Genomic DNA, 26,538 nt, shown 5'->3' on the forward strand with positions numbered 1-26,538 from the left:
TCAAGAAAAGTTAACACTTTCTTTAGTTGCAAATATGTATATAAACCACCAAAAAAGAAAGAAAAAAAGAGAAGATCGAAGGTATCAAGTAAATTATCAGATTTAGCGAATTTCTAACACCTCAGAACCAAGTCATAATTAGTATTCATGAGAGACAGAAATTCCATTAAGTAAAAAGACTAAGTGGAGTACAAATATTACCTAGCAATGTCATTGTGAGCTAATTACCATTTATGAGCTCTTTATTCACCATAAAGTGATGTCATCTAAACCTCGTTCCAACACTGCTACCCCGAAGTAGTGAAATGCTTGGTTAATGTGTTCAGTGGAATGTGTCTTAGCCTTGTAAATGTGCTGCTGTCTGTCCACACGCACGGCTCACCCCAACTGCCCCTTATTCTCCTCAGATGGGCTGTTTTGTGTCTGTGTGCTGTGCTAACACTGGCCATTTAGCTCCTTTGAGCCAAGTGTTTACTGACTCTCTGTGTGTTTACAGACACCGTAATGAATGTACGTTCAGAAAGCGTGCTGTGAATGCGTCTGAGGGGGTCTGTGGACTTTGATTCGTGCTCGGTACTCTAAACAATCCTGGCTAAAACTTTATAATACTTGAATTTATAGCATTTGCAAACATAACATTCTATAATGCTTGAAGGACTACTTGTTAACAAACGACATGCAAGAAAAGCTGATGAACAACAGGACAGTTTGTGCATTTGATGTACATTTTGATTGGCTGGGATTGCAGTTCACGTTCAGTATGAACTGATACATTTATTGTCGATGGAACTTATCGCATCGTGCCTGGTTAAGACACGGTATCATATGTGTTCAAATAGTTACCAAAGTCCCGATAAAAGCCTAACATTTCAGCTTGATTCTAATTTACAAGCCCTCTGTTTGATTTGAGTTGCAGTTCTATTTAGATTTGATTAGATTCTGATGATTCATTTGGTTGTGTATTTCAGTAATATTGACTATTGTACTTGGGTTTGAACGAAATTCACTTTTCGCTAATGTAACGACATTTTCAAATTACACGTACATTGGCATTTTTAAAGCTACACTGTTTAGGGTTTTCTCCCATCTAGCGGTGAAATTGTTTATGATTACCAACTGTATTACTTTCTAGCCCCTCCCATTCCGAGGCCGTTTTAACTCCTACGGTGGCCGTATTATTTCAAATCTGCCAGCAGTCGCGAATAATCTTCCCCTCACATTCGTCACGGTGCCACTGAGTGTAAAAAATGCGAAAGGCGAAGCTTGAATTTCCAGGTATGTCCCTCTTTGGCTAATGTATTTTCAAGATGGACGCGCAACATGGCAGCCGCCATTCGAGCGACTCGTTCGTATGTATTCTAAATGGCAGATTTTACGCTTACGAGAATACTTGATTAGTTGGTAGAAGTAATTACACATTAATGAGCACATATCATTTTGAAAGAACAACGTGTTTTTCGCTAAGAATCAACTTAAAAAATTACACAGTGTTGCTTTAACACCGAACCTAAAGGCATTGGGATATGTTCACATCCTGATTGGTCTGCTTTTATGACGTATATTTCGAGACGGAACTTGCCAAACATCCAAAACAATGCTGTGTGCTGGGCTAAATACGCTCGTTGTATGTGTGTAACCTACATATGATGGTTTTTTGACCAACTGAAAACTTGTGAAGAGTTTATAAAATGTGTAAAGGAGTCAAACAGCGGCAGGAATTCCTTCGTCACACACAAACGAAGATCTGCTGCGAGGAGACGTGGTTCTGATGCATACCGAACGACTATCACAAGAAAAAACAGAAAACCTTTTAAGGGTCGCATCTTGTGACATCATGTCCCGTTTTTAGTTCATTTACATATCTTTAGTCCATGTTGCATTCATATTTCATTTGAACCTTGAAACTTGTTTGGTGCGCACAAGAGTTCGGATGGCACCGTTCTCACTAATTCAAATGAACCGTTCTAACAGAGCAATCGCACCAAAGTTAGTTTTAATCAAACCAAACATGCCAAGTGTGAACCACATCATGTGTTGAATATTTAATTTCTTATTTTCTTACTAATTATTCACAAAACCGAACACAAAAAGTAAGTACAAGAGAGTAAGACTAAACAAAAGTCATTCTGCCTCCTAGATCAGCTCTTCTGAGGATTGTTTAGGTAAATGCGAGCCTGCTGTGAGCTTGTATTGTACACGATTGAAGCCTAGTATAATGTGATTGGCTGCGGTCTCTTAGCTATGGCTGGAGATTGTGCTATCTCTTTACTTTACCCAGAAGCGACTAACCGAACGGGTTCCCTCCTTCTGGAAAATGCAGGAATCCTATTACACACCACACACAGATGGAGGCAAGTGTGTTTGTGTGTGTGCAAGGCAGCAGAAGTAAAGAGAAACCAGAAGTGTTTAATTATTGGATTCAATCTGTATTTTGTTCAAAGGCTAGTCATGCGATCTTCCACATATCACTTATGTCTGCAATATGACCTCTGAAAAAAGGAAGTTCTTTGCGTTGAAGTTATTTATGAGATGCAAAACAGCCACTTTGAATGTGTTTTGTGAGCTCTCTTCTAGATATAATTTTGTAAAATTATTTTAAACGTCGTCAATATTAATAAATGAAATAGAAGTATTACACATGAAATTAAAAAGGTCTTTTGGGGACATTTTCTGACATTTTGTCCCCACAAGGACAAAGTATGTTTTCCACACACACAAAGTGCTTCCAGATTAGTCTTCAGATTACCTCTGAGCTCTGTGTGTATTATGTGTGTGTTTGTTGAAGCATTCAGTGTGGTCTGTGTCAATTGTGGATGGTTTTTGTTGTCTCTAATCTTAAGGATTTGTGAACACAAACAAACAGCAATCTTTCGTCTCTTTATCTCGTCTCATCTGATTGGTCATCCCTGGCCAGTGACATTTTAAGTGACATGAATTGATGATTGACAGCTGCTACAAGCCCAGAATACATGCAGGCGAAGGCTCGACATGTCCAGCAAAACGAGGAATAACTGTAGTGATGCACAAACTGTGTCACTCCTAATCGAAAATGAGAAGCCTATGATTTATTTGGGTGAAACGCTTCTCTTTCAGCCCTTGCAAAAAGCATCTTGTTATTTCTTGTCTCTCTCTCTCGGTCGTAAGTGGTAGATGAATAATTTAGCCTGTAGGATGGAAGTCCCTTCGCCCTGGTCATGTGTCACTCTTCTCAATCTGTGTGTGTTGCACGTGTTTGTACAAAGAGGCAAATGGATGATGATTTGTGCTTCATTTCAAGCTGCACATGGCCCTCATTCTTTCTCTCAGGCCTCATTAGCTCATAATTGTGAGTCTGTGTGTGGTAAAAGGGAACAGGGTTGTGTGAAAACTGCTCTTTTTTCTCTCTCTGTGTGTGTGTGTGTGTGTGTGTGTGTGTCTCTATAGTATCATTTGAGCTCCTCATAAGACCGCACACGCTTGAGTAGAAACAATTCTGTTTTTAAAACAGCCTTGTGTGCAATTTAAATATTTGTACTACTCATTTTTAGCTATTTGAGTGATGATTAAAAAAATAAGGTTGATTAATTAAATGATTATTCATTTGTTATTTACTTTTGGTTTCGGTTTCGGCCCAGAATTTTCATTTTGGTGCATTTATAGTCGAAATGATCACACACTAGACACTATTGAAATGTTTGTCACTGATAGTGTATTCTGAAGGGCATGTGCTCCAGATACATCTTTGTATGAAATCACATAGTTACATTATGTTAAAGGATATGCTAAAGTATGTTTAAATATAAATACATCCACCATTGACCTATGTCTTTGACGTATGACATACCATGAGAATAATTTACCTAGGTGTTAAACAAGCATAATATAACAAGTACAAATTTCTTTCATCATTTACTCACTATCATGTTGTTCCAAATGTATATTACTAACTTTCTTTTGAGGAACATAAAAATATATTTTGAGATATTTTTGTCTATACAATGAAAGTTAATGGTAACCTGTTTGGTCACCAACATTCTTCAAAATATCTTTGTTTGTGTTCAGAAGAAACATTTAGACTTAAAACAAACAGCCTGAGTTCTCTACTATTTTTGTTATACTTTTTGAATCTGATGGCTTCTCATCTCCTGCGGCCTCGTGGGACAGCAGTGTCCACTGGTAGCACACTTCAGAATCTCAGCAGATGCAATAAGTCATCTGGGGATTGTACACCTACTGTTTCATGAATACTGAGCATTGGGACATCTGACATCCAGTCTTTTGACATGCTGTACTTTGCACACTGTATTTTTGTCTTGGTTTCCAGTAGGAAACTTCCTTTAAAATAAGAATTATGCAATACACACTTCTGTTAAAAATAAAGTTTTTGAAGAAAAAAAAAAAAAAACCTTTTATGCTCACTAAGGCTGCATTTATTTGATCAAATATACAGTAAAAACAGATATATAGTTAAATATTATTACCATTTGAAATAATGGAATAATGGAAATAATGGAAAAGCTGAATTTTCAGCATCATTACTCCAGTCTTTAGGATCAAATGTGCTGATTTGTTGCTCAAGAAACATTTCTTATTATTATCAATGTTAAAAAAGATTTTTGCAGTGTATTTAGATGCAGGGATTGATCCATTGACACGCTTTGAATTTAACCTGTGTCTTTGAGCCAAGGTCCCTTTTATTCCCAGCTTTCCTGTCTCCATTCTACTCTCTCTATCAATAAAAAGTGGAAAAAGTCCCCAAAAACAGAAGGTCCAGTTTCACACTTCCAGACATCTGCGTATGCAAATAAACATGTTTACTGTACGCGCTAACACACGCACGGCCGCGCTCCCCACAGACCCCCTCCAGCTGTTCGTTTCCATCTGTTCCCACCCCTCAATCTTTATTCCTCTCTCTGCACACATCAGCTGTGTCATGAATGATTCTCATTCACCCACTGGACATCTCCATTTTCCTGCAAACCACGCATTTTCTCCGATGTGTGAGTGTGAGCGATAATAAGCTCTGCGGACAGAACCTGAATGCTCCGTCATCTGTCCTTGCGATATAAAATGAAGGTCTACTCACACACACACACACGCAATTGGTAGTCACAGCGCGTTGTCTGCCATCTAAACTCTCATTCTGGGCACTCGTCTGTCACTGTCCTCCGCACTGGACTGAACAGTTTTTCTCCCAGGTTGGAGGGATGAGAAGCAGGAGCTCACTAGATTTAAGACAGCGGTGTTCTCTGTGTGTGTGTGACATGATGATGGGTGACAGGCCCCTGAATGGTGGTGTGTGATTTACATAAACGCCCTCTGAGTGTGTGTGTGTGGCATGTCACCTGCAGGCGGCAAGCACAGAGAAAACAAGGGTGACACACAGCCTCTGTCTTTCATTGTGTTTAACATGCCGCTTTGGACCTTAATCCGGGCAGATGCCGTATTTAATTTTATACAAATGGTAACAGTTGATGGATAGACATACAGTGTTTTTAATGGGATGCTATGCTGTGTAACTGTGCCAATTGTTCAGTACAGGGGTTTTCAAAGGAGCCCCGAATATATCGATCCTCTTATGATGGATACCCTCTGTAAAATGTCCAGACAACATTCAATTTAGTAAGTGGAAATGTAGTAAAAGGTTTTTTTTTTTTTTTTTTTTACTTCCCAGTTTGAAAACTCCTGGTTCAAATGATTGAAAGCATTGAAAATGGCTTTCCAAAACATTTTCACAAAAAAAACTGTAGGATGTGAAAAACCAGATGTGACACCGGATTTAAGACAACCAGTATGTACAGTATATGGTACCATACGTGTATCAGCCTTTTTATTTGCGTGAAATTAAATACGCCATCTACACTGACTGAGGTTGTCTGCATCTCTCCTGTGCTTTCAGTTTATTATTGAATCTCTCTATCTTCTACCCACTTCCCTTCTTTCTATTTACACACTGTGCTGCTGTATGTTAAGGTGAGAAGTGTGTGTTTAGCGTTCTGATGGACCGCTGACTCCCTCTACACATCAGTGTAATGACCTATCCACACTCTCCATCCAGAGAGAGACGGTGAGAGGGAGATTTTCAATAACAGGGCTCAGCGGTGCTAAACGCAGGCTCAGAAGTAATCGCCTCGGTGGGCTCACACACACACACACACACACGCACACACACACACACTCGTCTCAGTTTGAGCTCCTGCGGAAGACACATAAAAAAAGAGACACATATAAATTCATATTTTTTTATACACATTTTTTATTTCTACACGTTATATTATTAGCCTTACAGTTTGGGTGAAAAGTTGAATGAAAAATAACTGTCTTAGTATTTGTGTTTCCTCTTTTGCTTAATGGCAACAGCACTCAAGTTGTAAGAACTCCGCACGTTTGAGCTTCAATGGAAAAACATCTGATGGTCTATACAGAGTCAAATGATCAATGTCACAAATTACTTTGCGACCTAGACATTTCGAATCCCATATTTGTGGACTTTTGAACCTTATGTTCCAGATAAAAATAAGGAAGCAATTGAGAGTTCTCATAAAACATGTTTACTTTTTTAAGCTTCCTTTTGATACCCTTTTCTTTCCTTCTTTTCTCACCTTCACAGTTTTGACGTGGTGGTGTTTTTTTCAATTTGCGAGTTTCAGTCTTATCAGCTGGTTAGCAGACAAACTGGTCTAACTAGTTTTATACCTACAATACTGTAGGGTTTTTTCATTCTGGTTTCGCTCTTAAGCTCATTTACACTACAGAAATTTTCTATTTTCTATTGTCAGTAGTGTAGTGATGCATGAAGCACGGCTCATACAGAAGTCACTTTCAAACCAAGCAGTTCTTTTCTGGTGCGAATGCTGCAAACTCATGTGACCAACTTGAACCTAATGTGAAATCTGTGTGGGTAAATCTTGCGCAAATCCCTATTGAAATGACATTATTTCAACCGAAAACTAAGACTCAAACTATTGGTCAAAAAACATTTTCGTAAACTGAAACAAAATAGAAATTTCAACATAAATGAAAAACTAAAACTAAATGAAACTAACAACAGTTACTCAAAAACTAACTGAAATAAAATAGTAGTTTTCGTAATTAACAAGCTCTCATCCTGTACCGGAAAATCACTTTTTTCCATTCCACTGCGTTACTTTATTTTTCAATGTATGACCGTCTCGCGTCTTTTGCATCGTTTCGCGCATGACACGATGTTCTGAAAACGCGACACACTCAAGTTAAAATAAGTTCAACTTTTAAAAGACACGTCTCGAGGCCTTGCGCTTTTTCCCCATTCCACTGAAAAAAAAAGTGGAAATACTTACTTGGCCATTACTGCTTCTTTGGGCTGGTTCACACAGAAAGCGGTTTTGCTTTGAAAAAACGGAAAAAAGTCTTTTTTACAGTACTCCCATGGTACTTTACTGTGTTTTGGGTGCAATTTTCACTTTTTTACCACATTACATCCCCCATTGACGTGCGCACACGAACACACTCCTGTGCTGGTGAATGTGCTCTGTCAGGGTTGTGTTGGATGATGAATGCTTTAGGCAGAGAGCAAACTGAATGCTATTTTTTCATAGAAACTTTCACACACGCTTGCGCACACACATTCACATTTAGATTCGCACCATCTCACACACCCTGGCTGAGATCAGAAACATTGGCCTACTTGCTGTTTGGTTGTAACCTCATTTATCATTTCTCATTTTGTCATCCCTGAACTCCTAGACTACTCCCAGTATGTGCTAAATTTCTCTCTGGCTGCGCTCGGCGAGGTGGTCGCGGGTCATCTGAATTTAGCCAAATAGAAGTGAAGGTTGTTTCCTGTTCTCATGGCCTTTTCTCATTCTCTTTCCAGGGTCGTTGGCTCAGCGTGTGAGGGTGGATGCAGAAGTCGTGTCATACCCTGGTCAGGCTGTGACACTGCGTTGCCAGTTTCCGAATCCAGGCGAAAACCAGCTCACGCAGGTCTGAAATCAACTTCATGTTACCTTCCAGTCTTAAGCAGAACTGTGGAACCCAACGAGCAAGAGTTTGTAGAAAGAACTTGTTTGTTGGGCTCGTAGTGAGAACTTTCTGAAAGTGTTTATGTGCTGTAATCATCACCTGCTTTGGCTGGTCACCTGCTGAATTAAGTTTGGATTTGTTTCCTTTGGCATGCAGGTGTCATGGATCTTTGAACAGACTGACGTAGAGAGAACCAACATCGCAGTCTTCCATCCAGGATTTGGGGCAAATTACCCTACCAAATCCCCTCTATATGGCCGTGTCCGTTTTGTAACAGACCCGCCCACTTTGGAAAACCCATCCATTCAGATTACGGATGTGAAGATGACAGACGAGGGACGATATATCTGTGAATATGCCACCTACCCTTCCGGCAACGAACAGGGAGTGTCTTCACTGGTCATGCTGGGTGAGTGTGTGTTTGTTTGCACCAGAGAACAGAAACATTAAAACTTGGGGCTTTGCTTAAGAGCTGCAACAAATAATCAGTTAAATAATTAAAGATTTACCAAGAAAATTGATTAGATGAATGTGTAATGAGATTTATATGTACATTTGTGTGTATAGCATAAGTACTATGCCTAGTGTGCATTCATAAAATGATATTGTTATTATAATTAATAATAATAAAAAAAAGTAAAAAAGAGATATTTTTTTTAAACACTATTTACAAGTGACAGCTTGGTCTTATATTTGTAAGTTGCCGCCTTATTTTGCTTCAAAGAGTATGTGTGTGTACGCATACTCGTGTCTGTGTCCATTTGTGGGCTTAAAGGGGATTTATATATGGTATTGTCAGATCAATTGTGCTGCTGTTAATGTGTGTGAAATGTGGCAGTAACCTTGGCCAGGCTCTCGCTCGCTTGCCCCCTCCCTTCTCTCTCTCTCCGCTATTGATCTGCCTGCTTATCATGCTGAGAGGCCGTCGCTTCCCTGTCGTTCCCCGTCTCCCCTGCTTTTCTCCTTTCCCTCTCTTTGATGTCTTTCTCAGAGCGAAACGTGAGTACAATGTGAGCGCTGTGCTAGCGTGTGGCAGGACAAGCCGATCTGTGATCTTCCCGTCTCCACTTCCTCCCCTCCTCCTCCTCCCTTACCCTCCTTCACGTTATAGCATCAAATAAAGGTCAAACTCTCTCTCTTTTTCTCACAGCTAAACCAAAGAACATGGCTACAACTGTCACAGTTACTGCCGGCACAACCCCGGTCATTGTGGCGCGGTGTGAATCATCCAATGGCCGTCCGGCAGCGACCATTTCTTGGTCCACGGCGCTTAACGGAAATGAGTCGACGCCAATGAAGACGGACAATGCGGATAATACGGTCACCGTCCAGAGCACCTACATGCTGGCTCCGCAGCCAGCGGATAATGGCAAAGACATCAGCTGCATAGTGTCGCACCGTACCATGTCCAAGCCTGAAACCTTCCCCATGAAACTTGTTGTTGAATGTAAGAAATCAATCAATACTGATCCAAATGCTGTTACGCTAAGCATTCCCTGTTGCTTTAGCTGATAATTGCTGTAGTGAGTCATGTCTCAATCGGTCCAGGCCAGTAATGTGTCTCAGAATATGCCAAACATTAGTAAAGGTCATCACAGTGGCTTTACAGTGCTGCTTGGACCAGAAACATGAGCTAAGGGTCAATGAGGTCATCATGGAGTTAGCTGACAGACCGTATCAGTGTTTGATTTACCTAAGACTTCAATGGTGCAAGGCTAAACTCATTCATTGAGGCTAGTTGTTCGATCCACCTATTCACTCTGTCTTTCTTTCTTTATCAGATCTTCCCCAGGTGCAGATCGTTGGGTACGATAACAACTGGTACAGGGGCCGGACAAGTGCGTTTTTGACCTGTCAGTCTGATGGAAACCCCCACCCCACCACTGTCACCTGGAAAACGTGAGCATTTCTTTTCACTTTAAGTTCTGTTTAGTCTGAGCCTTAAATTGGGTTTACGCTGTAGAATTTTAGCCACCTTTTTGCTGTTTTTCTAGGATTGTAAAAGACTTAATAGGGCAAAATCTGCAGGCTTTGATCACTTTGTGCAGGATTGTCCTAACCTGCTCCTGAAGGGCCACTTACTTGCAGAGTTTAGCTTTAACACACCTGCCTGGAAGTCTCTAGTGATCTTGTTTGGCTGGTTCAGGTGTGTACAGGGATGTCCAGTCCTGCTCATAGAAGGCCACCTTCTAGTCGGGTTTTGCTTCAATCCTAATTACTAATCAGTGTCTTCAGGATTACTACAAGCTTCCAGTCAAGTGTGTTGGGGCAGGTAGGAGCTAATCTCTGCAGAACATTGGCCCTTCAGGAGCAGGACACCCCTAGCCTATGCAAGAATCTCAGTATCAGATAAAGTTCAGTCAGTGTCAGTCGCACAGTGTGGCGACTTCTATGAGATGTTAATTGGACGATTGGGACCAAAGTCTTGGCTATGATGTGTATCATTGATGTTGCACAGTGTGGCATGGCTTTTACTCAAAACTTCAATGGGAATATTTTGTACAGTCTGACAAGCAATACTGTAAAAATGTTGGTGTTTACCCAAAAATGGAACGCACTTTCTCAATATGGCACTCTCTATTCTGAATCAGCTGGCTTTAAAACAACTTCTGACACTTTTTTTCAATGTCAGTCTATTATTGTGGTATCAATAATTTCAAATAAACCCACCTCTAAACAGCATGGCAAAACAGACTGTTGTCAGTCAGATTGCTTCTTCCTGTCTAAGTGGGTGGTTCTTGGCCAAAATAAGTTGCAAAGTGAACCAGACATAATGCTGATGGTCATGAGGTATTTTAAAAGTTATGATAATATTGTCTGAATGTCGTCCCACAGTTTGTCCGGGCTGATGCCTGAAACAGTGCAGGTGCAGGAAAACCGTCTCGCTGTCCAGAAGGTGGATGACACAATAAATACCACCTTCATCTGTGAGGTCAGGAACAGGTTGGGATACGGCAGAGATCAAATCACCGTCTTCGTGAGGGGTGAGTCTGTCTATAGTATTTCATAACAGGACCCTCGCGCATTTATACAGTGGTGAGTGTGAGGTGGTGACAGAGGTACTAGTTGGAAATTTAGACTCAATTTCAGACAAGCAAGGGGTTACAGTTCAGGCATAAGGCAGTTTGTTGGCACTTTCATTATCTGTCTGTATGTATGTTTTATTCATCACTCTATTTGTCATCAAGATCACCTTGCATGCGCTGTCATCCCTCAGCATTCAGCTGTTCCTCTCTATGGTGGCGTTTTTACTTTAGTCTGAGACTTTTGTTGATCTTGAAAATGTGACACAGGTTCCGTAGAATTCTAAAGGACGTTTTCCGAAGAGAGGAGTGTGTGATTGCAGATTTAATTGTGTTTGGGTGGGGTTGGGTTGAGTGCAGCTGTATTTGGGTGTTTCTGAACAGTGTTTTGACACCGTTTTCTGTTTAAATCAGTGTTCTTAGAAAAGTCAATATGTTGAAGATATTGTATCACTTACTGCTGCATGATTTTAAAGCAATTTCACAATGCGTGAAATTGTGTCTTGGTTATAGCTTACTCAAACACTGGGTCAGTAAGATTTTTTTTCATGTTTTTGAAAGAAGTCTCTTATGCTCACCAAGGCTGCATTTTTTTCAAGAGTCTTTGATGAATGTAAAATGTAAAAGAATAGCATTTACTTTTATAACAATGCAAAAGTCTTTGTCAGTTTTGATCAATTTAATGTGTCCTTGCTGAATAAAAGTATTATTATTATTTTTTTAATTCTTACCGACCCCAAACCTTACGTTGTGCAGCGACTGGACCCACTAGTAAACTGTCTGGTGTTTCAGTTGGGCAGTCATAACCCAACATAATATGATTGGACTATTTAAATCAATTATATTCTTTTGTCTATTAAAAAAATAGTGCAAAATCAAAGTTAAAGTATTCTTATTTGATTCCATTAGGACTCTTCCTTTATCTTATCTTTATTTATTTTTATCCACTTAGGGTTAGGGTAATTTTTTTTGAATATGGCAACTTTATTGACTTTATCACTGGTGTTCAGGTGGGGGTGGGTTCGATTTGTGACCTCTGGTAAACTACTCCTGCCCTTCCCATAGCTTAATGGCCAAAGTGAGCGCTACGTTTGATCGCCGTCATTGGGTGCAAAATTGTCCTCTTCTGGCTTTTTCTGGCCCGTTCTGATGTCCTGTGACAGGCTGATGGAATAAAATATCCACATGGTTGACTGCAGAGAGACTGAGCTGCTTTAGTGCTGAGCAAGACTAATAGCTCTTAGGTAATGTGGAGGAAAGGTGCTTTTCTCTCACAACTTTAAAAGCCTTCTACCTTCCTCCATTCCCCTTGCTATCCTCTCTCTCTCTCTCTCTCTCTCTCTTACATATACGTGTTCTTGCAGATCTGTGTGGCTTTGAGGCAAATCTTTGCTCATTTGGAAATATACATTCCCCTACCAAACACTAAACTGACAACATCTTGCCTTCCCTCCAATTTTGGACCCTCCCATATTCCCATGGAGTGAAAACAAGAGAAAAGGGCAAGCAGGAAGAGACTGAACCAAACGAGGAGGGTGGAGCGGATGAACGCTGGTGGCATTTCAACCCCCCTGGGAACCTACGGCTCTCCCATCGCACGTGCATCCTCTCGCTCTCCTCCCCTCTTCCGCTCGCATCACTTTCATCCTCTTCACTTCAAACTCTCTCGTTTTGTTTGTCTGAGCCACTTCTGTGCCTTCCAAAACTGCTACCCACCCTCCTTCTCCGACCATCCCCCCCACCCCACCCCCCACAAGAGGCTCTCGGTGAGGATAAGTCAGTCACTGCTGTTTCAGCTCCCGGCCTCTTATCCTCCTCTGTCAAAGGGAAGAGCGGAAGGGAAATGCTAATCAGCCCCGTAAAGCAGAGCCAGGCTGTGTTGTGCATGTGCGGACAAAATTTGTTGTGTTCAGTTGGCGTTCGCGGCATGTAGTGGAGGAATCAGGTGCAAGAGGAGATATGTTTTGTGGAGCGCCGCGGGAAGTGTTGGTTAGCCGTGAAGTGGTTCTGCTTTAGTGCAGCCGTTTTGACAGCCATGAAATGGCTACTACCTTCTCGGTCGCGTGGCTGTTTTCGCCCACGGCAACTATCTCCATGGTGACTAAGGTCGGCCCGCATAGATCTTGTCTCGGTGTTCCTCCTGAAAGCACGAGAGCGGTACAGAGATACCTCGGAGCATGTTTTGTAACTCCACCACTGGAGCCAGAGCAGGGATCCAACTTCGAATCCAAATCGTTTCTCAACACTGTGCCTCATGTTGCTCTCAGGCTAACCTAGATTCAACCTCTCTCTCTCTCTCTCTCTCTCTCTTTCTCTCTCTCTCTCTCCCCCCCCCCCCATCATTCATCTTCAACTCTAGAGACTCTGTCATATTCTCCATCCAGCTGTCATGAAAAAAAATCTATTCCTCTGCCTTGTCCTGCTCTCTCCCGTCTAGTGGTGTGACGGAAAAATGAAAAGAGGATGTGATTTTTTTTTTTTTGGTCTCGTCTGTCTAGAAAAGCTCCATGAGCTTCATTCATCCACTCAGCCATTCACTTAGAGTCTTTCAGAGCGCTAATATGTACATTTATTAATATACTGCCAGTACTTAGAGAAAGATGAAGAGACTACATTAGTGGTAATACAATATAATTAGTGGTGTTCGCTAAGGCTTGGGTGAAATATCCCTTTAAGCAACTTTTAAAGTCGTGATGTAACAGAAGTAGCAGCAGATCTTTCTTCCAAATAATGACGTATAACCGAGTGAACAGATTATCGAAAAGTCTCTTGTTTCACCAAGGTCAAGTTATAACAATTTAATTAAAAATGATGAGGTCAAAAACTATTTTTTTATGCCTGGATAAATCATACAAAATAAGATCAAAAAGATGCAGCCAAAAATGAATCATGCCAACTTAAAGCTGCCTCCTTAATAACTTCCTATGGGGAAGAAAACATGCATAAAAATATTGCCTATGTTACTGATTTGGTACTACTTCAAATTTTGGTGCTTCTTTGTCAGTGCCTTTGCTAGAAACCTCTCAGAATGCCCTAGAAATCGCATAGCAACATGCTGAAAACCACTCAGAACACCTTTTCGGTTGTGTGCCAACACCCTGGGATTGTGACTGCGACTTCGGCACGGGCAAGCACCCCTCCGTGGCTGTGTGCGAGTGTGAAATCTTCCGATAATGAAGCCATGTAGATCCGTGGGTGTGTGTGGCCGCTATATGATCAGACTTTCATGTATAATTCAGAGGACTCGGGCAGGCAGTGAGAGATTGACTCAAAGATCAGAACAACACGCTCACTCCTGCTGTACCAGTGGGAGGTGGAGGTGTGTGTGGGAGAGAGAAGTACGCCACAGTGGGTGGCTAACGGGTACATTGCGACTGAGACAGTCAGACATGATTGTGTTCCTGTTGTCTCTCCCGTTAGCTGTGTGTCTGTGCAAGATGCACAAGAAAAAACAGTGACAATCGATGAAAAACGTAAGAGTTCGAGATTATGATGTTGTTTATTTTGGGTGTTAACACGTGCACTGCTCTCTTTCAGCAGTGCAAGTCACGTCTTCGCACACTCATCTCATACACTCATTCCAGGGGCGACGAAGAAGAAGCTGTGCGCTGTTGTGTGTTTGTGGCTTCAAGGCCGATGCGTCTGTCTGCTGTCTCCCCTGTCAATCCCAGCCTCCTCTCTTACGCCTTCCCTCCTCTCATCCATCCGTCCGTCTGTCTATCCATCCGTCAACCAGTCATCCGTCCCTTTGTCCATCATCCTTTCTTTTCTGTTTTATGTGAAACTGCATGCTTCTGCTGTGTTTCCTTCTTCATTGTGCAGTTGTAATTGTGAATTCTGCAAACTGGCCTTATGGAAAGCAGTTTCCCTTTAAGGAATTGCACATAAATGTCACCCTCCCACATGCATTCACTTGATTGAACATAAGCCGGACAGGACTAGTTTTATAAACGATGTTTGACTTACAATTCTTATCACCCGTCGTCTGTGATTTCATGTACCGATTCGGACGGGACTAACATCCGTGTTTATTACAGAGGTGAGAGTGTGTGTTTTCTAGACGTGATTTATGTTTTTTAATGAATTACTTATTGATATAATTTTAATTAATTATTAAAACCCTATTTAAACAAACTTCACATTGGTTTATAGAAGTGGCTATTTATAATAAACCCACATAAGTGAACATAGAAATATGACAAGTATCTTACCTGACACTGATATTAAAATGGGCTTTGCAGTTTCACGCGATTTGGCTCTTTTATTCATTTTATAATTGTATTTTTTAATACGTATTCCATCCGTATTGAAATGAAAATGAAAGCACGCGCAAGTTTGGTGCACAAAAGGTTTTAAAATTAAAATCACAAAGTATGCCTGTGAAACACCAATTTCTCTAACGTAATAATCCATGAAACCCAGTCCCATCCGAATAGGGCTATACACAGACAGTAAACATGGACTATGTGTGAGAAACAATGTGGAAATAATTTTTCCCTAGGCCTCGTAAAGACCCCATGAAAACACTTACATTAGATGTTTGTGAATGATTCAGTGTTTTTGAATTAATCTTTTAAGTGAAAAAATTGTTCTTCTCTTCCATGCACTGACTCTGATATTTTTGTTGTTGTTGGATGCACTAAACAAATATGCTCTTAACTGAACGAGTGTCTGTTTGGAGTCTTAACAAGACAACACAATGAACGAGCCATCACATGAACGGACTGAATGAATGAACGGGCTTGAATGAACTAATGAATCTTGCTTGTGAAAGAGAATTTACTGACCAACTTAGAGTTGGCCATGTCATTTGTTCAGTTTGGCATGTGAGTCAGTCTCGTTCACAACAAGTAGAGAAAAAGGGTTATAAAAATTATAAAATGTATACACAAATTTCAATAAAGGGTAATACGATATTTTGGTGTCTATTAACGAACTGGTTAAGGTGAATTAATTATTTAATTCACAAGTGTCACTGAATTAATCTTTTTACTGAGCGGTTCTAACGATTGAAGTCACTTGAATCAAAATCTCCACTATTATATAACATATCAAATGGCCGTCCCTTTGTTTCACTTGACATGAACCAAGATTTGGTTTCAGTCAGTTGAAACTAGTGTGTGAAACTAGTCAGTTGCAGGTGGTATTTTAAATTTAGGTGGCAGGACATTTTTTTTTATTCTAGCGAGCATTTGATTGGACAGAAATCTCTGTAGTACAGTACATATTTTTAGTCTGCTGAAGATAACTTCAGCGCTAATAGACATGGACTGAAAGGCAACAAATCTCCAGTTGTGATTTTTTTCTTTAAACGTTTAATTTCCATTTCCTTTCCATGAATCTAATTCTGTCTAATTCGGTTCTCCTTTCTTTTCTCTCTTTTTCACCTTTCTGTCTCTAGAGCAATCACCTCCCTCCTCGAATGCAGGTGTGATCGCAGGCGTGATCTTCGCGTGTCTTCTGGCCATCGTACTGTTAGGCGTCCTCGCCTACTTCCTGGTAGCCCATAATCGCCGCCAACAGCATGGTTACCGCGGCACCGGCAAGCCAACCGGTGCTCCCTACGACTCCTTTACCCGCCTCTTTGGCTCTGCTAAGTCAAGCAAAAACGGTACCGGAAACAACGGGAACAACAACACGCCCATTTACAGAGGAGATGTGGGGCTTAACGAGAAAACGGCCAATCTGGGCATGCATCCGGGGGGCGTGGCTCTGCTCGAGACCACGCGCACTCACACAGCGGAGGATATCCTGCTTAGTAGAGAGATGGATGAGGTAGAAAGGAAGAAATTTGATGAACTGGAAGAAGAGGATGAGCGATATGACCATTTCAGTGGGGTTGGACCCATCCTACAGCTCCGCCCACATGAAGATGACATAGATGATGACATGGAGTCCCAGAGGGATGGCTCTGTGATCTCTCGGACTGCTGTCTATGTGTAAGAGGAGAGCAGAAAGAGGTTCTTGAAGAGTGATCGTGGACCTCTTCCAGAAAGGTTGCGTTTCTCCCTCTCAACGAATATTCATTTTATTGTAAAAACAAATTACGGCATCAAATACCATGAGAAAAGGATTAATGGATGGATTGAGTTGATGAATGGATGAATTAATACGCTGGATATAGCACAGATTAAAACACTGAAGGATCGGGTGAAGTAAATAGAGACTACTAAATGCAAAACTGTCAGGCTTCCATTCATGGGGACAAGTTCTGAGTAATACGAAACTGCGTGATATATATATGACATGCACACACATGAAGTTATGTATATAAATCCACTGTGCTGTTATGTAATCGTTTTAACATGTTCTTATTTTCTGTTGATCATGGTTTCAACCTTAAACCAGTTTCAAACTTGATTTTAGTTGCACAATCCTCGGCCATTACGTCTCTCTTTCAACACGTTCTATGGAAGCTATCCTTATGTATTGTGTAGATCATGAAAGAGTCAAACATGCACAGGGCTCATCTGTCTCGAGATGACGTGTACAGTTCACTCAATATCTCAATCCTGTGACATGACTCACCAGTGAATCATTTGGTTTCGGGGCTAATCAAATCAAATATTAATGAATTATGTGTTCGTTCTCACCCACAATCCATTAAGTCAGGAAAAGATGGCAGCACATTTTACTGGTTTTCCCTGCACAATTTCTTTATGCATTCAGTCACAAAACAATGTAGCAGATACTGTAGTAATAAAAAACAGCGAGTCAGGGTCACATCCTTATTCACCGTGAACTTTAAACCCTGCCGGAAAAGAAAGATTCAACTAAATATATTGTTAAACTTATGAAGTGATGGTGTGCCACATATGTAACGCTTTACAATATGGTTCAGTTTGTTAATATTAGTGGTAGTTATCATGAACTAACAGCATTTATTAATATACTATTGTTTGTTGTTAATTCATAATACATGTTAATTTATGAACTTGAAATGTATGTCAAAATTGACTTTAGCTAAGATTAATAAATGCTGTGGGCATATTAGTTAGTTTAGTTAGTTCATGATACCTAACGCATTAACTAATGCTGACAAATTAAACCTTGCTCTAAAGTGTTACCAACAAATCTATATTTATAACTATAGCCCATGTCCACTGTTACCATGGCCACGCAGCTATATATACCTCTCATCCGACACCACAGTTATGCATCATGTACTGTTATTTCCCTGTTTTATTGACGTTCCTCTCGGTCGGTGAGATACACTGCCTTGTTTTAGGGGAAATAAAATGAAGAAGCTCTTGAATGAGTGAACGATCTTGTGTATTGTTCGATGTGAGGTGATTTGTAAACTACTGTATGTACACATTTTATTTTTCTTAAAAATGACAACAAATATCTATACTTCTAAATGTTGTAAATACGAAGGCGGGGCGAGGTGAATATCCAGGTCGAATGTTGCGCATGTCAACCACGGCTCTGTGCGTACAGAACTATATGAGAGCACATATCACATATTTATATCTGTAATCTAGTATCGAATACTAGTTCCACCTGTACCGAGTTCAAACACATTCACATATGGAAGCTTTCTATGGGGTGTAGTTTGAGTGTATGTGTGTATGAGAATGAGTCAGCGTGTTAAATGGTGTCTGACTCGAGGGCAGTGAGTTATTCCTCCAGTCTCTCAGGGTCTCGCACACACACACAGTGTGATTTAAACTGGACACTACACACACACACACTCATATATTCCTTCTCTGCCCTTGTACCAACAGTCTATAAGTGTCCTCCTCTATTCCCGAGTATCAGAGGGCATATTGGGTAGCGTAGTGTTGTTTCCCTGGGCTTCCATCTTGATTCGCTGACCCTATTAGTGCCACGTCTGGATCAATGCCACTGAAAGAAGTTGAAGTTCTCACCTCTGAAAGGGTGGTCAGTCTGACGCGGGCCGGTCCGTCTGGCTCCGAATAGGCCGGGGTTTCGACGCAGCTTAGTTTACATCCTGATTGAAAGGTCAGACCACAATCAGTGAATGTGTGAGTAGAGAAAGTGATTTCGTCACTCGTGCTCTGAGAGGCAGAACGCTTTAGCTCCTCATTAGAGGAGAACGCACTGACCTTCCAGCTCAACGTCTCCACCAGGAATTCCGTAATGAAGGAACGGATGCCTTGAGAATATTAAGGAAGTATCCTCTGAGATGCGAAACGGTTTAAGTAGATTTCCGGAGAGCGTGGAGTCGTGATGTTACGTCGTTTCTCGTTGTCTGGTTTCGATGTTCTGGTAAACACATGCACACACATTTAAAAGCCTTAATGTCACCAGTCACAAACCATTCCTCCTGTGTACATAATATAAATATATAAACATGATATAAGACTAAACGATAATGTCACATCCTTGTGTATTGTACTTCACTGCTGAAAGCATGAAGGATACCTAGTTTTAATTGGTTTAATTGGTATCGCTTTAAAATAATGTTGAATTTGTTCGCATTTTTAATGCATTAGGTATCATTAACTAACATTGAATAAAATGTATTACAGCATTTATTAACCTAGGTTAGTGATAATGTTAATTTAGGGATAGTGTTAATTTAAACAACTTGAAATCTTACAAATATATTAGTATATGCAGAAATGAAGATTAATCTAGATTAATAAACGCTGTATAAATGTTCATTGTTATTTTGTTACTTAGTGCATTAACTCATGTTAACATATTGAACCATATTGTAAAGTGCTATTGAGTTTTGTATCTGTTGATTTTACTGTTGTTTATTATTTTCTATTTTTTTTAAATGATCTGTGCTTTAATTGTTTTTTATTCTGAGTGGTTTATTGATGCCTGTAACGTGTTTGTGCTGTAAACTGTTGAGCAGTGCTCTTGAACTCTCATGGACACACAGAAAACACATCTATACTACTAAATGCTTTATCGCCTTGCGTTGCTCTTTGGATTTATTTTGGTTGTCTGAATGTTTTCGCAGTCTTTGTAATTTTGTCTTTTTTTATTTTATTTGGTTGCTTATTAAAGTCTTACCGATATTTGACTGATCTTGGTATGTGCTGAATGCTCTGGGGCTCAATCATTTCCTGCAATGTTTTCAGTCAGGTTTCTGGGTTGTGAATGTATAGTTAGGTGACAAGTAACCTGTCACGATAACACCGCCAGCTGAAATAGAGCTAAATGGGCTGCGGCACAAAGCATCCACATACAGCTCTATTTTTACATCTTTGCCCTTTGTAAAGCAAAATATGTTGGTACGCCGGGCAAAACATAATTTTCACGCAGTTAAGGCATCTAATATTAGTTGAAAATAATGTTTTTGTTGAGGAAAACATGCAAAATCAAACTGATACAATGTTTTGAATGTGACAACCAAGTAACATAAAAATAGTGATAACTACATTAGCTTTCACACAAACAAAAAATAATAATAATTATTTTATAATTATTGATTGATATAAGATTCAATAATATTGAATTGTGAACGCAAAATTGTGAGACAATCTCAGAAGTGCAAAAAATAAAATCTCGCATTTCTGAGAAAGTATGAATTTCATGATGTTATCTCAAAAAAGGTAACTGCAACTTTTTAGTTTCACACAATTTTTTTTTTTTTCATGGCAGAAACTGGCTTTCATAGTTTACTGGTGTTCATTTGCGATTCATATTTAGCTCATGTGTGAGGCAATCTTCAACATTAATGACTGATGATTTAGATCAGTCATATTCTAGACTTTTCTTCTCCAAAAAAACAAAAAATAAATAAAAATTTTGTTAGTGCATTAGTATAATAATATTTTTTCCTGCCAAGTCATATTTTTATCAGCAGTATGTTTTACTTAATGATTTAATTATGGTTAATAAAGCACATTCTTGGTTTTGTCTTTATTGATGACGAAATCGAAAACACCTTCATTATGGAACATTTTCCGAAGTCATTATTTTGTTTGTCCCGCATTCAGATGCATCACTGAAACCTGTTTTTATGCAAGTCAGAAATAAACCACACGAGACTATAAAAAAAGAATGTGGTAGAGTTCGTATTCTAGTTTCTTCCCTTTAGGTTATGAAAGTTGACTTTCTCAGTCTAGCCTTACAGGAACTTTGCTCTCAAAAAGCCTCTTTGTTTACACCAACGCAACAGATCTCATATCTCAACAGGTTAAAATTTAACCAAGAGCACACTTTGTGAAAGAGGGGGGAGTGAAACCGAAAGAGTTGGCGTCATGATAAAGCTATTCAGCAAGTAGAGTTCCACTTCAGTGGTGTGTGTGTGCGTATTCGCAGGTGACCCTGATAGAAATGTGCCTGTTAATGTAACAACAGACGCTTTCTTCCAGAAGTAGCTGTGCCCTAGATTCTGTGACACTTTTCCTCCCTTTCCCTCTCTTTCTCTTTCAGTTGACGGGGTCAGAATCTCTGTGCTCCTGGCACACTTGTCACTGTCGTTTGGAGTTGGAGGTTTTTTTTCTCTGCCATTTAGCCATCTGCCTGCTCTAATTGCTCTGAGTTGCAACCTGGAGTGAAGACCAGCTGCCTCTTTCCTCTCTTAGTTCGTCTCTCTCTCTTCCCACAACACTAGGTGAATGTATCATGATAATAGCCTTATGTTGCAGTGTAATGGTGTGTTTCACTTTTCCTGAGACACAATCAAGGCCTAACACAGATGTGAGCTTAAAGGTGCGCTCAGTCATTTTTTTTTTTCTCATTGAAAATGCTTCAGCCTTAAAGGGACAGAGCACACAAAAATGAAAATTTAGTTATTCACTCACCTTCATGCCATTCTAAACCTGTATGATAAACCTGAAAATGGTGAGGCTACAGTCATACCAGTAGCTTAATAAAAGCTGGTTTATTTTATATAGTACAGGTCACCTAATGGAGGTTGCCCTGTTGAGATCACATGACCAGCGGCTCGCTTCATCTTGGTAACCTTCATATTATCGGACACTTTCGTGTTACTGATTGTGCGTTTTTACAATGACATTGGTAACCAAAACTCATATGGTATAAGTAGAAAAACAAACCAGTAATATGTCATAATAGTTCAGATTTTTTAATACTGATTTGTATTTTTCCCTGTCTGCGGCCTCTCAAGCCACAGGATAGTCAGTAGTAGGCATGTCCAGTAAAGCCATTATATTTATCCATTACAATCATAAAATTGTTTCTGTAACTAAATTCCGATAGAATGTGGACAGGACTTAAACGTCAATGCATCAAAACTACATTTTAAATCCATTTCATATTGTGCAATATTATTACAATTTAAAATAACTCTTTTCTCTTTTAGTAAATTTTCATTTGAAAATGTAATTTATTCCTGTGGTGGCAAAGCTGAATTTTCAGCATCATTCACTGTAAAAAAATTATTCGTTTTTTAAGTACAATAAATGTGGATGTTTAAGTCATTTGAACTTAAATTACATTAAACTGACTTAAAAATAGTTTAATCTTGTATTACATATAAAAAAAAGAAAGAAAATTGTTTAACTTATTTTGTTGAGTTAAAGCAATGTAAAAATACGTGTTGTCATAACGTGTTTATTCCCTTCAGGAATCATTCCAATATGCTGATTTGGTGCTCAAGAAACTTATAAATCTTTTTATTATCAATGTTAAAAACGGTTATGCTGCTTTGTGGAAACCGTGATGCATTTTCTTCACGATTCTTTGATGAATAGAAAGTTAATAAGAACAGCGATCTTTGGTAACATAATAAATGTATTTACTATTTACTATTAATTTATAGCTGTGTCATTTTTGGGGCTGTGCCTGTGACTGAGGGTCCTTGCCCCGCCAATGGTAGTCCGGGAATGATTTAGGCTAAAAGGAGTTCATGAGATCATGCACTGAAAAATCCCCCTCTCTAAACCAGGCGCACACACACAAAACTCTATTTAACTCCTGTCACATGCCTCACATGTGGATGTGTGGTTAATAGCCAGCGACGAGTCTATTCCGAATGCTCTATTTTTATTCCCTGTCATGGAGAGGGACGGTTTCGGAAAGATGAGAAAGCGAGCGGAACGAAGGCCCAAGCGAAGAGCGAGAATGTGCTGGTGTGATTTGGCCCTGAAGCTGAGACACTTCCGTCATCTGTAGTGTTTCTGTGAATTGGACATGTGTGCACCCGCGCCCGCGCTCAGTGGGAGATTGGATTGACCCGCGTTGCCCTGAGCTGTCAGGCTGTGAGGATCGTCTGGTATCCCTTGTCTCCCGTGGGCACCCGGAGGGCTACGACATTACACACAGAAAACAGATGAATAGATAGATTAGGCCCGGCGGGGGCTCTTCTGGTGGCCTGTCTGACCTGATCAATTGCTTTGATTATGGGTGATTGATCATTGGGTACTGGAGAGCAATTCATGCTCGGTTTGCCACTGTTCAATGATGGGGTAGTTACCATGGGTAGAAGATCCAGTGACCTTTTACACACACTGACATTTAAGTGAAATGATTAGTGGATGACGCTGGCGTGTTAAGAGAAGACAGAGCACATAATCAATCAGCAGAGATGATGATAAAGACCCAATCTAACAGGTAGCCATAGTAACACCAGAACTCTGTGTTGACTCTGTAACCATTATCCACTCTCGGCTGTTAGCTTTTCGTCTTTTTTTTTTTTTTGTCAGGTACGCTACCTCAAGTTTCCGCTTATGAGCTCTGACATCGTAATTATGATGAGACGTGCATTCAAGTTCTGAAATAAGTGATGCTGTGGCCAATTTATTTTTTCTTTCTTTATCACCTACTGACAAAGAGATGAAGCTTTTGTAGTGCTAGTGCAACAAAATGAAGCAGAGAGGACATTACATGTAGGTGTGCAAGTGATGCTTTAAGCATTTTATTCACGCATAAATGCACAGTTCGCCCTCGAAGCATCTACCATTTTGGGAAGCATCCTTCATTAAATAATTTGGGATTTATCATATAAATGATTGTATGCATTCCAAATTCACTAGTGTGCATTGATGTGTATTTTTTGACCTGGATTTGTGGATGTGGATTTGCTTGGATAAATTAAATCACGGTTTTCACAACAAGCCACTCAACTGATTTCAACTGTGATAAGAAATGTTTCTTGAGCAATTCAGCATATTAAAATGATTTCTGAAGGATCTTGTGACACTGAAGTAATGGCTGAAAAAAATCAGCTTTTTAGCAGGAATAAATTACTTTTTACTTTTAAATAATACTTTTTCTCATCTGCATCTCTCAATAACAAGCTTTATATACTAGGGGTGGGAATCACAGGCTCACAATACAACATAATATCATGATACAGCAATTCTGCGATAATCAATATATTGCTAGACTATCCATTAATGACACATCACGATATCTGTCTAACTATGAAAACAAAATGCCAAAAACAAAAAAGTAAAGGTTTTCTCTCTTTATTGAAGTCCAAACTGTTATAACAGCACAAAAGGTTTTTCAGTATGTAAATTAAATGAAACATTTTCAATGAGATCAGGGTGATTGTGGTATTATCTGTGCTCTACTTTTACCAGGCAGTTCTTGTATATCACTTACTCTTTGTCGATTTTGTTTGTCCCATCAATGGTATGAAAGCCGAAGTGGGTCCAGACTTTGAACTGGCTGGCTGGGGCATCTATTATTTTACTCGCACTGCTGTCCAGTGCGAGTAAAATATCGATATCGATATTTTGTCCCACCCCTATTACAGTATATACTGTAACATGCCCTTTCTAAATATTCAATCACATGACAAATATTCTGCACCATTTACCAGATTAAGGGAATGACACATCTTAACCCGCTCTCCTACTAATTTCTGCGACTCTACTCTTCATGAACAGTACAAAAATGCTAAATAAATATAGTCATAAGTACAGTCAACATGACCAATACCAAATTGCTTCGGCCACTATTCTTAAATTGGCACACCCTAAACTCAGAATGTCAGAGCTTCCAGAAAAACCCACTAGCAATTACAGCATTGTGGTGGCATTCATCTCATAAACACAATCATTCTGACACAACATGAAGACAGCAGTAGTCCTGGCCTCCTGCTGACATTGGAGTAGTCACAGGGGGAAAGTAGCTGGTATGAGTGATGTGGAAGATCTCCCAGAAGGGGGGACATGAGTGGACCTGTGCAGCAACAGAATGACTGTAGGACACGGATGAGGCGGACTTGAGAGAAGGAGGGTGGGATTAATATATATTTATATATACTGTTTATGAGTTTTTGAATGATGGGCAAAGGGACAGGTAGAGCGGAAGAACAAAATAATTTTCTTGTCTTTCATTTTGTTTGCATTTTTGTCTGTGGAAGACTTGGAAATTGTCACTTATCCTGTCCCCTCCCCTGAGAGATGGCCCACCTGCAAAAACAGAGCGTGACATGAAAGGAGGGCGACTTTTTGTGTTCAGTGCATTCTGAAAGGACACACACACACTTCTCCCTCTTCCAAAAGGCAAGGGCACATTGCCACTCTTGTATATTGATACACAAAGCACCTCTCTCATGCACTATTCCACACACTGAAACTGTGTTATATATCTAGAAGCAAGATTAAATGAATGATAAATCATTATCATTGATTATCCCTCATGTTGTTCCAAACCTGTATTTCCTTCTTTCATAAAACACACAAAAAAAGAATTTTGAAGACTATGCTGGTTTCTCTTTTACATGCAATTACAGTTAATATGAAAATAAACTTTTAAGCTTCAAAAAGGCTGCAAAGGCATCATAAAGGTGGCCCAAAGGTCTAGTGAGCTAAATAATAGTCTTCTAAAAGTCATATCACTGAGCCTTTAAACCAAATAATGTATCGTTGAAACTGGACAAACTCTGTCACTCAACTGTTGTTTGGACCACAATGGTTCAACGATGTAGAATTGCTGTTAAAGACGTCACTCAGATGGTGGAATAATAATGCTAATTAATTGTTTTGAGATCAAATTAATATCAGTTAATTTCTGTAAATAACATTGAAATTGAGGAATTATTTTATTCTTTATTTTATGCACCTCTTGGTGGAAATAACAACATTTATTTCCATCAAGAGGTGCATCAATTTTTGGTCAAGATCTTGTATTGACAATGCAAGAGTCCAGCACTCTGTAAAGTCTCCTCCAGCACATCCCAAAGACTTTCAATGAATTTAAGCTCTGGGCTCAGAGGTGCCAATACATGTTATTCTTCATGCTCCCTGCCAACCATTCTTTCACAATTTGAGCCTGATGAATCTTGACATTGTCATCCTGAAATATGGCCATGATGTGTCTTCCTACATGGTTGTTTAAGAAATGAAAAGCTACACACTCCATCAATTAGGGTTAGAAGAACTGTTGCCAAACATATAACATGCTAGAAACATAATTATCACTGCAATAATGATCAAATCATTGACTCTGAAGCATTTGCCTATTTAACATCCAAGCTAAAAGTCAAAGAATGAAATTGATACATAGAGTATATGGAAAGAAAGATTTAGATTGTACTGCATTCTTGCTTATTTTAATCAAGAGACTAATATAAGCTATGCTTACTTGCTTAGGTCAAGAGCTGTAGTTCCAACCACACAACTTTGCGATG

At 39.7% G+C, this 26,538-nt stretch overlaps 1 protein-coding gene across 2 annotated transcripts in view; it reads left to right on the top strand.

The window, feature by feature from the left end:
• Nucleotides 1-26,538, top strand: part of LOC308704978 (nectin-2) — a 76,945-nt gene that overhangs the window by 19,413 nt on the left and 30,994 nt on the right. Inside the window, exons 2-7 of one of the 2 annotated variants that reach the window (XM_081389727.1) lie at nucleotides 7,835-7,944; nucleotides 8,140-8,392; nucleotides 9,134-9,430; nucleotides 9,765-9,882; nucleotides 10,819-10,967; nucleotides 16,408-20,012. In XM_081389727.1, coding sequence (XP_081245853.1) covers nucleotides 7,835-7,944; nucleotides 8,140-8,392; nucleotides 9,134-9,430; nucleotides 9,765-9,882; nucleotides 10,819-10,967; nucleotides 16,408-16,949 — 1,469 coding nt within the window. In that variant the 3' untranslated portion in view covers nucleotides 16,950-20,012. Of the gene's footprint in view, nucleotides 1-7,834; nucleotides 7,945-8,139; nucleotides 8,393-9,133; nucleotides 9,431-9,764; nucleotides 9,883-10,818; nucleotides 10,968-16,407; nucleotides 20,013-26,538 lie in introns of those variants that run through there. The other variant, XM_081389728.1, reaches the window with a different exon arrangement.

The sequence above is a fragment of the Scardinius erythrophthalmus genome (assembly GCF_964197995.2).
Source record: "Scardinius erythrophthalmus genome assembly, chromosome: 16".
NCBI classification, from domain to species: domain Eukaryota; kingdom Metazoa; phylum Chordata; class Actinopteri; order Cypriniformes; family Leuciscidae; genus Scardinius; species Scardinius erythrophthalmus.